This window comes from Notolepis coatsorum (assembly GCF_963971535.1).
Source record: "Notolepis coatsorum genome assembly, chromosome: 1".
NCBI lineage: Eukaryota > Metazoa > Chordata > Actinopteri > Aulopiformes > Paralepididae > Notolepis > Notolepis coatsorum.
This window is the reverse complement of record NC_140165.1, coordinates 154,837,130-154,850,676: the sequence shown is the minus strand read 5'-3', so window position 1 is coordinate 154,850,676 and position 13,547 is coordinate 154,837,130. Positions and strand designations below refer to the sequence as shown.

The window sequence follows — 13,547 nt, the reverse complement described above, 5'->3', positions numbered from 1 at the left end:
CAAACATTTAGTATTATGGATATTAAACATGCTGGCAGAGTACATGCATCCATGTTGTTGTGAACATTTTAACCCTTTCACTGCCACACGACAGCCGGTTAACCCTTTCACTGTGACAATACAGAAGGTTAGCCCTTTACTATCACACAACCGACGGCGATGCTCCATCATTAGCATCATTAGCTCCGCATCCGCGGAGCTAATGATGCTAATGATGGAGCATCGCCGTCGGTTGTGTGATAGTAAAGGGCTAACCTTCTGTCGTGTGGCAGTGAAAGGGTTAATTAAATAAAGAAATTCCCTATCCATAGTCGCCGTGGGAAAGAATAAAATAAAAAAAAATAAAAAATAAATTCCCTACCTACCCATGGCCAAACTGACAACCAACCTGAAACCAACTATTATTTTTGTTAGGCCTAAGGTCTTTCAAGATCCTGTGTACCTTGCTGACACACCGTGTCACGCATCAGTTGGTCGTTTTTGCTGGTTTGTGACTTAGTCCTGACTAAATAATTCAGCTAAGTGCAACTGAGAGGAAAGAGATTCTCTAAGGATAAGCCTTAGAGTTCCTCTCTGTAACATAACACTTCAGAGCTCCAACCAAGGGACATTTCTTTGTAATACCAAATACATGGAGGTTATTTTTCTAAATATTCTGGAATAATGTCAACACACAGGCTGGTGATGAAATCCTGAATGATGATAGTATTAAGTGCAACAACCACGCAAACAATACAAGGACAAATTCAGCTGTCAAAACAGCCTGCTAGTAGAAGAATTGATGGCTCACTGGGGGAATAGAGGGAAGGCAGAGAGTGAGACCAGCCGGTCATGTGTTCTCGTTGCCTACTTGTGTCTCGTCAAGCCGCGTGAGAGAAGTGACTGGAGTGGGACAGACCCGACACCGGAGCGGGGCTTCAGGTTACACTGGTTTGTCTGCTGCTCTCTCTCCTACGCTCCATCCTACATGCATCCGCTACCTTTTACACGAGTGTCACTCACCATCAGAAAGACACACCCATGCAGAGAAAACATCGTAAAACACCCGCAAGCAAAGGCCATTATTCTGCCTTTGCATTGAGTGAAGCCATTTGCTTTGAGTGTCTTTATCAGTTATTTGTATTTTACGGTCAATGGTCAAATGAAAATGTGTTGGACAAGAGAAACGGGTCAGCTCAGCAGTAGGAGCACTAGATGCATTAGAGCACTAGTCATATAAAAAGGTAGAATAAAAATACAAATGGAATAACATAAGTAAAACATACAACACTCTATATATATATATGAAAATGAGGATTTGTGAATAAAAGTACGAGTGACATTTGCTCCCGCTTACTGATTATTCATAAACCATTAGGTCGATCTTGGGAACATCGCAATGAGGAGAGAGGCGATATGCAGCATCAATAGAGCCGGCAGTATTATGCATTATGACTTCTCCCTGGGGCTCTATTACATAGGAGAGAGTCAGTGAATGGCTCTTATCCGGCCATGGAAGGGGGATGGGGACCAGTAATGGAAGACCTGGGCCATCTAATGACCTATAACTCCAACAGGGGCTGCAACAGACTCTCTCTCAGTGAGTGTTAATGGCACTCTTTCAGAATATAGAACCCTGAGCTACCCAGGGTATGTAGTGAGTTCCCCTGTGATTTACCTTATATACGAACGAGTGCAGAAGCATCTATCCTAACAACCGCATCATTACATTCTCTGATGACACTGTCATTTTAGCTCTAATTAAGAATGACAGTGACCTGGCTAGCTGACTATTATTCTGAAATCCAGCGGTTTGTAAATTGGTGCGACAATAACTGTCTGGTTTTAAATGTTAAGAAGACTGAGGAGATGGTGTTCGATCCCAGAGGTGTTGGGGACCACAGGCCTGTGGTCATCCACAAACATTCCATCTCGCAGGTCTCTTCATATAAGTATCTTGGGATTTTTGTTGATAAAACACTAACCTGGAACACCCATGTAGACAGGCTGTGTAGCAGACTACAACAATGACTGCACTTTCTACGACGCCTTAGAGTTTACGGAGTAGATAAAAAAATGTATGTTACTTTTTTACCAATCTGTATTCGATTCAATCTGTATTTTATATTGTTTATCTCCTCTGTTTGGAGTCAGTTGCGTCATGTCTGTATGTATGTGTCTGTGGCTGTAAGCCCAAGACAAATTTCCCAGCTGATGGGACAATAAAGTGATTCTTGACTTGACTTGACTTAATCACACTTTGTGAGAGATAGATATATTTGTTACATGGCCAGGTGAAACTATTAGGCTATAGCTGCCTGGCAGGGTTAGGCCTAACAAAAATAATGGTTGGTTTCAGGTTGCCGACCGACCCTGCCGATTTAGGTGCGACCCAATATATTTTATGAGTTTTTAAAAAAAATTATATATTAAAAAAAAAAAAAAAAAAAAAAAAAAAATCAGATTTTTTTTTTTTTTTTAGAATAAAGTTTCATAGAAATCTTAGTCAAACATTTAGTATTATGGATATTAAACATGCTGGCAGAGTACATGCATCCATGTTGTTGTGAACATTTTAACCCTTTCACTGCCACACGACAGCCGGTTAACCCTTTCACTGTGACAATACAGAAGGTTAGCCCTTTACTATCACACAACCGACGGCGATGCTCCATCATTAGCATCATTAGCTCCGCATCCGCGGAGCTAATGATGCTAATGATGGAGCATCGCCGTCGGTTGTGTGATAGTAAAGGGCTAACCTTCTGTCGTGTGGCAGTGAAAGGGTTCATTAAATAAAGAAATTCCCTATCCATAGTCGCCGTGAGAAAGAATATAAAAAAAAAAAAAAAAAAAATTCCCTACCTACCCATGGCCAAACTGACAACCAACCTGAAACCAACTATTATTTTTGTTAGGCCTTACTGAACAGAAAGCAAGATAGGCAGTACGGTACTTACAAAGTCATCCCCTGAGTCTGCCCCAGCTGAGGTAATGGATTCTTTACTAATAGAGCGGGGGATACGGACACCGGTCCGAGGAGCCGTGGCAGCCTCCTCTGCGAGTTTCTTTTTCAGTTTGGCAAACATCTCTCCTCCGTCTATGTGGGTTCTGGGTGGAATTAACAGCTTCTGATGCAGAGCAACCCTCAATGCAAGGGTACTGTCCAGGGCTAGTTTAGGGTTCCCTATTTTGGTCACAGTGCAGCCATGATCTGGTGCAGTGTTGTCCAAATGATGACAAAACCGTTATTGCCATTCTGCTACATCTGAAAAAGGTGATACAGAGAATGACTAATTACCAATACAAACATACAGTACATTACACACCATTAGAATGTTAAGTAAAGATAATGGATAATAACATGAACAAGACTGTAAGAGCTATAATAATAATAATAATAATAATAATAATAATAATAATAATAATAATAATACCATCTAGCCAGCTATGAGCAATTTAGATTGGAAATGTGGGACAAAAATAACTACAAAGTTACTACAAAGGGGTCGGAAGGTATCAGAATATATTATTGTCACATCATGGTAAGTTTTTCAGCATAGAGACTTAGAGAGTGAATATGTGAAACCCATATTTATGAAGTCAAGTCAGCGCTTCTATGATGTAGGGCAGGCCTAATAAGTCTGTAGTGGACAACACACCGAATAGTTGGATACTGTAGGGGAAATAGGTATGAATATGCAGCTATTATATGCTACAAAAAATATTTCATTCCTTAAAACTTTTTCTTGTCCAATTTTACCATGGAGGACAATTACACCTACTCACATTTTGAAATGTACTAGCAACAGGTGGGTGATGAATCATGATTTAACATAATAACCTATATTTTCTTTGAAATCTGGTGGACTCGAGTCACTGGACTTGATGCCATCCATAAGTGAAACAGATATCCGATACTGTGCTTGAGTATTCTGATGGCGAGTTCGCCATACACCAGAGAATTCCATTAAGTCCCATTAAGATGTATTGAAGGCACCTGGTCTCAGCTTTGTTAGCAAGTGAGACAGATTTCAAATAATTCTGAAAATGTTTTTTGCAAAACCCTTAATACAGTCTAAATTTGACATGTGACATGCATAAATAGGCAAAATTGTAGCAATCTACAAAACCTGGGCCATTTGACTGACAGCCATCATTTGTCCCAATACATACTGTATGTTGCTGACTTGTAATCATTGGACTTGACACTTTGAATGGAATTGTTATGATACAGCCTTCAACATATATGTTAAAAATAAATCATCAGCTATCTTTATTTTTCTCCTGGTCGAACCAGATCTCAAACAGGACCTCTACAAGATCACTGAAAATACTGTAATAGTTGTTGTTTTTTTTATCAAGGATTTATGCTCCACATGGTGAGGGATAATAAGTAAATTGGCTAAATAAGCAATGAATGGATGGAAATTCTGATGAGGTGTGTATTGATATTAGTAAAAAAAAAAAAAAAAAAAAAAAATCTGATCATAATCTGTATTGTTTATAAGCACACAAATACAGACAAACCTGCTTTGATGCCAAATGTGCCCAATATTAAACCCATTTCTTATTCAACTAGCTGTATGACAAACTGAATACTTGTTTATGTTTTGCATACTATCTGCTTTTGATGGGTTTAACTTATTAAATGACCTGTGCGTGTTGAGGACTACTTGTTTGGCAGTAGCAATAGTGTTCTTTTCCATTAAATGGGTTATATTGAATTATAACTTTAAATGATCCAGATAATTGTAGTACGTTACGGTTCCCCGCCACTCAAAGACGGACTTATATCCCGATTCTGACTAGTCCAATTATTTTTTCTGATATCCTTAGCAGGCTAGGTGGCTCACATTACATTTAACTAGCACACACACTCGTTTCTTCCACTGCCAGTTTTACGATAATGTGGATAGCTGCAGGTCAGCAATCAGATGAAGTCCACGTTATTGCTTAAACCACAAATCCATGTCCAGCTTAGATATACAGCTAGTTAGCTTCGTTGGCTATCTTGTCACAACAATGAGCTTCTGACACTGGGAAATGCTAACTAGCGTTAGCTTGCTCGCTCACTAAAATCAGACAGACATTCTCTTACCATATGAAGTTCGATTAAAATTGTTGTCCGTGGTATTTTCCTATTCTGCATGTTATCTAGTTAGCTGTTTCACCATGTATAAATGGCTATCGTTGAGGTCAATATCAACCAACTAGGTTAGATAGCTGGTTCAGTCTTTCGACTGACAAGATAGCTTACTGCTAGCTAATATTCAACACCGTAACACGTAATCCCTTCACATGACTGGTGACGTAAAATCTGTATTCGTGTTCATTCGACAAGTGAATTGAGAGGTGTGGTGAAAGCGTAGATACATTCAGGTAGATAAGGGTGTACTAATACCTCCACGGTATTGAATGTAGCTACTACAAGTAATAAGTACGTACAGTAGTAGCCTAAAGTAGAAAGAATGTGATGAAATATAGATTCCAACCTGTAAAATCTAGTCGGTCAGAAACAGCTGGATATTATAATTAAATGTAAATAATGCATTTTCAGGTTTATACAGTATCTTTATTTGTAAGACCACATTACAGCACAATGAACATCATTTCTCAAAACAATACTGCATATCAGAATAAATGCAATTTTGCATTTGTGCAGTGCTTCATCTTCATTAAAAAATGATTAAACATAGTAAATAACAATTATTTATTGTTAAGTTATAGGTTTATAACTTTACCACAGAAAATGTCAACCTAAATGTAATTTGTAGTTTGGAGTGAACTTTCTTTTTATTGTCAACTACAATGGAGATATATAAATATGCAAGTCTAACAAGGGTCAGTTGACCTCTGAGTAATGTTAGGCCTTTTTCTACAAAACATTTACACAGCATTGGTGATAATTCCGTTTACACTTAATGGCCAAACCAGAGCCATAATCTCTGAGACTATGTTTGAAATTTTGGACCGGTGGCATTAAATAGATGGTGTGTGAAAATATTTGTTGGCAGTTGGCACCGAGAGCAGGCAGGCAGGCATGAAATGAAAAGGTACTAACTATACTGTACAAATTCAATATGGGCTCACACACAACCACTGAGATGAATGTCAGGCGCTGCAGCCTCATCATCAGTGACGCAGGAGACATGTCATGGTTGGTTGGTGTTTACTGACTACAGGAAATATGGTGTCGTCGTTCGAGGGGGAATAACTCTCTCGGAGTCAGGCACTGCTCTGAAGAGTTTAGGCTCCCTTGTGTTAGCGTCTTTGAAGACCATGATGGAGGCGATATTGCCACAGCGATAGCAGTAATTGGGAGCAGACCACACTGTGACCAGCTTCTCATCAAACATGAACTTGTAGCCTTCGTGAACAAGTTGATGCGCCCGGCAGATCAACTTCAAGTTGTTGATGTGAACGAACTAGATTTTTTTTTTTTTTTTGGAAAGACAAAGAAACATTAGGGGGGGGGGAAGACACATGTTAGAACTGTTTAGTCAAAGTGCAGAAGCAGACCCAGAAACATAACAAATGTTTCCTAGAACATATTGGCATTCAGATTTCCCCCCCTTTTATTTGCTTCTATTTAGAATCCTTTATTTGTCATGCAAATTCGATCATAGTAGCAACAAACCTTATTAACAACTAAATGTTTTATCAGTGCATTTATAGGTCTAAATAGGCTACTGATGATAACCATATTAACCAAGCTATTAACAACCTCATTATTAGGAAATACAATTGGGAACACAAGTTTAGCTTTGGCTATGATTGATCAAAGTCATTCATGATGAAATATAAAGAGCACACTTGGACCACTTGGCAAACCATGCCATGTTTTATTTATTTTGCCGCCATTTTCTGCCCAATTTAGTCGTTATGCCAATTCCCCATGTGTATCACAGTCATTGCTCTACCCTCTGTAAATCTGGGGAGGGTGTAGACTACCACATGCCTCCTCAGATAAATGGGGAGTCCCCAGGCGCTTCTTTTCACCCAACAGCAAGGAGTTTCACTGGGAGAGCGAAATACACATGGAGGTTCCCACTATCTCCCCCAGATCCCCTCCCCGCTGAACAGGCACCGACCGACCAATAGGAGTCGCTAATGCAACGACCAGGACTAATACCCTCACCGGCTTCCCACCCGCGAACACCGACAATTGTGTTCGTAGGAATGTCTTACCAAGCCGGAAGTACCGCTACTGGGAATTGAACTATGGTGGTAGGAAAGAGCTTTTACCTCTACACTACCAAAACGCTCGGGGCATGTTTTTATAGCCTGATAACTATCCTGTGGTGGAGTTTGGAATGGGCAGGTACCCTTCTTTTCTTCCCTATTTGCACATGAGTAAGTCAACATGCCTTTCATGGGCATGCCAGAGCGTCTCCCTATGCAAAATTAAAGTGAACTGGCATGTGCATCCTATGTAGGGACAATTGGCAGTCATATTCTGGTACACCTGGGGTACGCACAAAATCTGAGGGCTGTTTCATGACTACCACATTGGTTTTTAATTTTTGGACGATTTTAAGAAGTTTTGAGAATGAGGTCGAGTGTACGGGATCTTCTCCCTTTGTACTAACAGCTCTATAATCCGGTCAAGTAGGGCTGTCTTCGTCAAAAGAAATCCCTAGCCAACTGATTTTGCCGACTTGTGAAATAGTCCATTGAATCAACCAATCTGTCACGTTAATAGTAACTAACCTCGTTTGTGACCTTTGCACCAAAGAGCCAGCCCGCTCCCCTGGGGCTGATGGCCCAGGTATCAACATCTTCAGGGTCTGACCAGACCAGATCACAGAATGCTCCTTTGTGGGGGATTTCCTGGTTCCGCTCGATGGTTCGGATTTGATCCAAAGTTTTTATGTCTGGAGAGAGACCTCCGTGAACACACAAGACCTGCTCATCCATCAGCTAACAAAAACAATAACAAAAGACAAGAAATAGACGTTTAGGATGTCCAACTGACTGTAACGTCTATCAAGTACCATGTTCTCATAATGGCACTGACATAATGGCATATAGGCATTCAGTATTTAAATGAAAGTAGGACTGTCCCGATTACCATTTCTTTGGACTTCAAAGCTAAATTATCAGTGAATAATCAAAGCTTCACTCTTCCAGTGTGCAACGTTTCAATGCAACAGGTAAATGAGAGTTATACGGTATGTCATAGACCGGTTCTCTCTAAGTTCTCACTGTTAAATTTAGATTTCAATACAATACAATACATTTGATATTTTGATTTTAGCATTGATTATCATGGCAGCAATTTAAACTTTGAAGCATTCGGGTCAACCCTAATTGAAAAGGGGGGTGAACACTGAAAATCGGTTTGAACTCAAAAAGAATAAACTGTCTGATACTCACTGCTGCAACTGTCAGCATATCAAACACTTTGGTACAGTAACGCCATGCATTTGCATTTCCATATTTAGTTTGGCATTCATCTGCAAATCAAAACAGAGCCAAACCAAAGCGCATTTATTTAGACCAGGAAACAAAGGAAGTGTCATAATACTACGTCATCAATCAGGATCAAAATACCTCAAGAAATGCATTCAATGATCGTGTAACTAATTGCCATCAAAGATTCTGGAGCAACATAAAGAATGAGACTATTTTACATAGAAATTCTTACCGTAAAAGCCATACACTTGAGTAATCTGTCTGCTCTCGTGGTTTCCTCGAAGGAGTGTAATGCGGTCAGGCCATTTGGCCTTTAACACCAACAGGTACGTGAACGTCTCCAAGCTATAATATCCCCGGTCAACAAAGTCACCCTAAAGATCAAACATTGCACCAAAGAGAGTTTCAATCAAATAAATGGCTTTGAGGATGGAAATGAATAATCAAAGCTAATGTATATTGTTGTATACTGTATATTGTGTACCAACCATGAATATGTAGTTTGTGTCTGGGACCTGTCCTCCAGTTCTGAAGAGCTCACAAAGATCATAAAACTGAAAGTAACGACGGAAAGTGAGGCAAAGCAAATGGTAGGAACTGGACTGGTCATTGGCGTCTACCTACAGTATTAAAAATGTTTTCCCCCAGTGCTTTTACCTGTCCATGTATGTCACCGCATACTGTCACAGGGGTAGAGACAGGCTGGACGTTAGACTCCTCCAGCAGAAGATCACACACATAGTCACATAATCTCTGTTGAGATTGGGACACATTGAGTTAGTAGCATCATGTCAGGTCTGAGTGAATTAGATTAGATTACATTTATTTGTCATTGCACAAGTACATTTTATTTTTGTGTCATGCTCAAAAAGGTGCCAAAATCGTCATGGGTTTATAGACACTATAAATATTGTTGCAGTGTTCCACCTAACTCACACACCAAGCAAAGTCTGTCCTCCTCTGGGGTGGCATTAAATCTGCCTGTCTCTGGTGCTATTGGTAATGTCCTTGACCGTATCTGTGCCGTATTTGGATCTTTGTCTTTTTTTCTTTTTATTTAAATTGTAAATATATATTTATACCATATAGCAACAGATCATTTTTCTTTGTACATGAGAAACATTTTACTCCTAATCTCTTGAATATCACACAATAATCGGTTCTGGAAAACAAATGCCAAATGGTTCCCATAAAATAAGGACTTCAAATCATTAGCCCAATGATGACCGTGCGAAATGGCCCATTTAAATGATACATTAAAAAAGTACAAATTTACAGAGTACAACGGAATGAAGTTTGCATCTAACCAGAGTGCAAAGGGGCAGTAAAGTGCACTGTACATGTATAAGATGTGTATATTATGGAGTTAGTATATATGAGTATGAGTGAATGTACAACAGTAGTATTGTAAGTCGTACAGATATCAATACACAATAGTTACTAACCAATAGCTAGCTGTTTAAATAATGAGTAGCCTATATGAGATATATACAGATATATATATATATTATGCAGTGTGTACAGTGTTATTATACAGTGTTATATGGATAAACTATAGGTTGGATATAAGTAGTATAATGGAAGTAGGTAAGAATACACAGATGTTTAGGCAGTAGATGCATGTGGATTTGAGTAGAGACAACAAACTTCAGTGTTACACAAGAGTTCAGAGTTAATGTTTGTGACTGCAGGTTGATAACGTTACAGTAATCCGTGAATAATAGATCAGATAACGTGGTAATGACTTAACCCAGTGTATTTGAGTGACAAAACACTGTCAAGAAACAACAAGGGGCAAGCATCATCTGATCGACTACCTGGATAATGTTAGCTATCAGTTGTCATTGACAGAACCATCTTCCTGTGACAGCATGATCAGTTTGCTATCAATGGTTTCCGTTGATAAAACAATGCTTAATGTCGAGTCGTCCAAACAGAATGAACGTCGTTAGCGTTACAACAGTTTTGACTTCCTTACCCATATGACGTTAGCAATGTTATCATGTTAGCTAGCTGGTTAGCTAAATAACATATTGCAACACAACACAAACAGTATGCTCAATGCCTACGTTTTAATGCATTTAACATTGTTTTCTCAAAAACATTAGTACGGTGTCACTGTTACCTTAAGGTCATTTTCTGGTAGATATTTACACTGCTTTGCGATCTCTGCATATTTATCCAGATCTAGAGGCGCCATTGTACCTGCCCCAAGTGCGCATGCAACTTCCTGTAACTCTTCACCAGAGTTACTCTCTGCTGCCAGCTAGTGTCCACAGTGTGCATGTGCTTTTCTCCAATGCAGGAAAACAAGTATTGCACGTAGCAATGACATAATAACATAAAGCCCATCATCAAATACGATTTTTTTTATATTGAAATGTGGTTGTGAATGTCAAATGTAATTAATTAAATTGTACAGGCTCGCAGAACTCAAATGTACAGTGAATAGTGAGCATATGTAACTATTGCATTATATTTCCAAGCATATTATATTTGCAATCAATATTCTGTCAAGTGGGTAGATTTGAGAATTAAATGTATTTATTGTGTACTTGTTATTATGTGTTGTGCGTCCATGGGAGGTAAGACGACGGCCCAACCAGTGCATTTAACGACAGCCCCCTCCATTACTCCTATTGGCTCCAAAGCGTGTCAGTCCACAGAGCTCCAAGGTAGGTTGTACGAGATAAAGCTGGGAACGAGGTTAAGGTAGGTTGCACAGTATGTGAAGTCGCGACTAGTTCATAGGGCAACAATTACCAGCGTACAGCCGCCGAGGACATCAATGGTGGAGTACGCGAACAGCAGGTCCGTTCAGGGAAAGGTCTGAGAGAGACCATTATTGGGGCTTACATGGAGAGCTGAAATTGAATATGAGGTTACCGTCCTTAATGATGTACATATCTTCGGGTTTGTTATTTATTTTGTATGTATATAATGGATTTTCTGAAGCTGCACCTCGCATCGGTTCCTATGATGCGTCGCCTATCTCCAGGAACACTCGCTCAGCCTCCGAGACCTTGGAGACGTTCCACACCATCATCATGCCTAATCGTGTACCTGAGGACAGGTTTGTTCACGGGCCTCTAACGGGACTCACACCTTCCCCAGCCATTGTTTCTACCGGCTCCAGCAAAACAGTACAGGCGTCCACGACCCCGGTTTCCAAAACCGCAACCACATTTCTGCCACCAACGACGGACCCTACCACTCGGGGAATAGAATTGATTTCAACCAGTAAAGAACAAATAACAGCGTCAGCCTCCAGACTATCCAGTTCCAGTAAAAGATCCACTGATGCACAAACATCAGTTTTTCCTCCAGACAAAATGCTGCAGACCATGGTTTCTATGGTTTCCCAGCGCACAGCCAATGATGCTTGGTCTGCAGATAATATTGGTACTCTCACTTCAATCGAGAACAGTCAAGGTGAGTGAGTGTGTCTGTGAATGAAATAAGAGGCTCAATGAACACAATCGCATGCAGATTATGCATTTTATATACAGCTTACGTGTCAATAAAAAATAAATAAAATGTAATAAAGCACAGGCTGCATGAAACGAAATTGTATTGCAATATCTAATCTATTCGCATCTACAAAAAATAAGAAAAGGGGAAATAGATGTTATTGCTGCAACCGATGGTCGCACCGTGGTTTTGACGCAGAGAGCGACCGAATAAACCAGATTGCAACAATGGGCAAACCTCGGATTGCATGGCATACCCCCCACAAAATGCTCTGGAATCACCGAATGTTGCACACGTCACAAAAATTACATTGTAGACACATTTTATTTGGTGAGAAATGTGATATTTAGTTTGCTCTTCCAAGATGCCATATCACATTGGGTTGGGGAGGGAGCCGGTGGGGGTGTAGGGTTTACCCTGTTGTTGTTCACCCAATGTATCCCCCTCCCCAACTGCACTGAGCTTCCAGTATGTCTATGATCCTCTTGTGTTACAATGAAGCAGGTTCTATATTGACCGGAAATCGTAAGCACCTGTTTGGTCCCATTGTATTTGTATGCCATGCAGAACAAGGAGTACCACATCCAACCAAAATGGCCAGGCAGGCCAAGCCATGAATGAGCAGTGACACTGACAGCACAGCCCCTCCTCTCACACACCTCACATCTTGGTATCCATGTGCATCTGTTGTTCTTGCCAGCGCAGTAGCCAGAGATTAGGCTTGTTTACCCAAAATATGCTACGTGATACTGTATGAAATGGCCTCCCAGCTGTCTAGCACAGGCTTGTGAAATCATACATGAAAGCTTGAGCCTGACTTGCTAAATAGTCTCAAGAGGGATTGAGCAGCCAGGGCTCCATTGTTCTCTTGTAAAAGTCTACTGATAATGATAGTATCATGTCAACAATGGCCTCACCTGTGTTAACGCCTTGTCAAGTGACACTTTACTTTACTATGTTATTAGGGCAGAGGCCTTTCTCCCTGTGATGTTAACTAACTTAGAATGTTAATGGCTTTGAAGGCTATATCAGGCAATTCCTCTTTCAGTACAGGTAAACGATTTTTGTAACTTAATGTGTTTTCCGGTGTAATCCTCAATGGAAAGTACAAGTAATAATTTCCACAGAGGTACCTCCCCGCCCATATTGTTTTCATATTAGCACCACAGCATAAACATTATCCTGTAAGGCAGGTTTGGGTGAAGACGTTGTTTTTCACTTGAGTTTCACTGGCTTGTTTTGAATCGTCTCCTGGCTCTTGTTTCTGGTGAAAAACCTACCGTGCTGTCAAACAGCTGACCGTGAGCAGGTTAGATAAGGTACGACCATGACTAACTTCCTCACTTGTCTCTACATACACACAGTTCCTTCCTGTCCAATTCAAACCTGTTTTGTGGCTTGAATAAACACCTCCCCAGGCCAGTTTCCCAGACGAAGTGTAATCATTAGACTATGATACAGTTTCAGTATGGATGCTTTTGTAGGGGTGTGTGTGTGTAAGAGCGACCCTGATTCTCCCACAGCCTTGTGGTTGATCCAGGCGTACAGTTCTGCTAGTGGACATCTCTTCGGTGAACAAGTCTGGAGTTGACAGTCCTCCACAGGCTTGCATAACCTCGGCCTTTCACTGTTACATAAAGGCCCGGGCGACTGACCAGGGACAGAGAAGCCTGAGTGGA

At 40.4% G+C, this 13,547-nt stretch overlaps 3 protein-coding genes across 5 annotated transcripts in view; 1 reads left to right on the top strand and 2 right to left on the bottom strand.

The window, feature by feature from the left end:
• The window catches only part of golga1 (golgin A1), a 40,009-nt gene extending 34,755 nt beyond the window's left edge, over window positions 1-5,254 (bottom strand). For all 3 annotated transcript variants that reach the window (XM_084320636.1, XM_084320635.1, XM_084320637.1), the window contains exons 1-2: window positions 5,081-5,254; window positions 2,940-3,247 (exon numbers count right to left, since the gene is read on the bottom strand). In XM_084320636.1, the coding sequence (XP_084176762.1) occupies window positions 2,940-3,068 (129 nt within the window). In that variant the 5' untranslated portion in view covers window positions 3,069-3,247; window positions 5,081-5,254. The remainder of the gene's footprint in view (window positions 1-2,939; window positions 3,248-5,080) is intronic.
• A 278-nt stretch (window positions 5,255-5,532) lies between these two features.
• LOC311228065 (serine/threonine-protein phosphatase 6 catalytic subunit-like) lies at window positions 5,533-10,627 on the bottom strand. The gene is made up of 7 exons (XM_084313970.1): window positions 10,523-10,627; window positions 9,055-9,150; window positions 8,886-8,951; window positions 8,630-8,771; window positions 8,359-8,438; window positions 7,693-7,902; window positions 5,533-6,407 (listed from the first exon to the last, which is right to left on the bottom strand). Exons 1-7 carry the CDS (start codon window positions 10,595-10,597, stop codon window positions 6,159-6,161), a joined length of 918 nt encoding a protein of 305 aa, XP_084170096.1. The 5' UTR covers window positions 10,598-10,627; the 3' UTR covers window positions 5,533-6,158.
• A 553-nt stretch (window positions 10,628-11,180) lies between these two features.
• Window positions 11,181-13,547, top strand: part of LOC311231555 (multiple epidermal growth factor-like domains protein 9) — a 28,928-nt gene continuing 26,561 nt past the window's right edge. The window contains exon 1 of the mRNA XM_084318178.1: window positions 11,181-11,829. Coding sequence (XP_084174304.1) covers window positions 11,274-11,829 — 556 coding nt within the window. The 5' untranslated portion in view covers window positions 11,181-11,273. The remainder of the gene's footprint in view (window positions 11,830-13,547) is intronic.

Coding starts and splice junctions, on each gene's coding strand:
- LOC311228065 (XM_084313970.1), bottom strand. CDS start 10,597: ATGGCGCCTCTAGATCTGGATAAATATGCAGAGATCGCAAAGCAGTGT. Junction 8,952..9,054: donor GCGGTGACATACATGGACAG/GTAAAAGCACTG, acceptor CGTTACTTTCAG/TTTTATGATCTTTGTGAGCT. Junction 7,903..8,358: donor ATATGCTGACAGTTGCAGCA/GTGAGTATCAGA, acceptor TGTTTTTGTTAG/CTGATGGATGAGCAGGTCTT.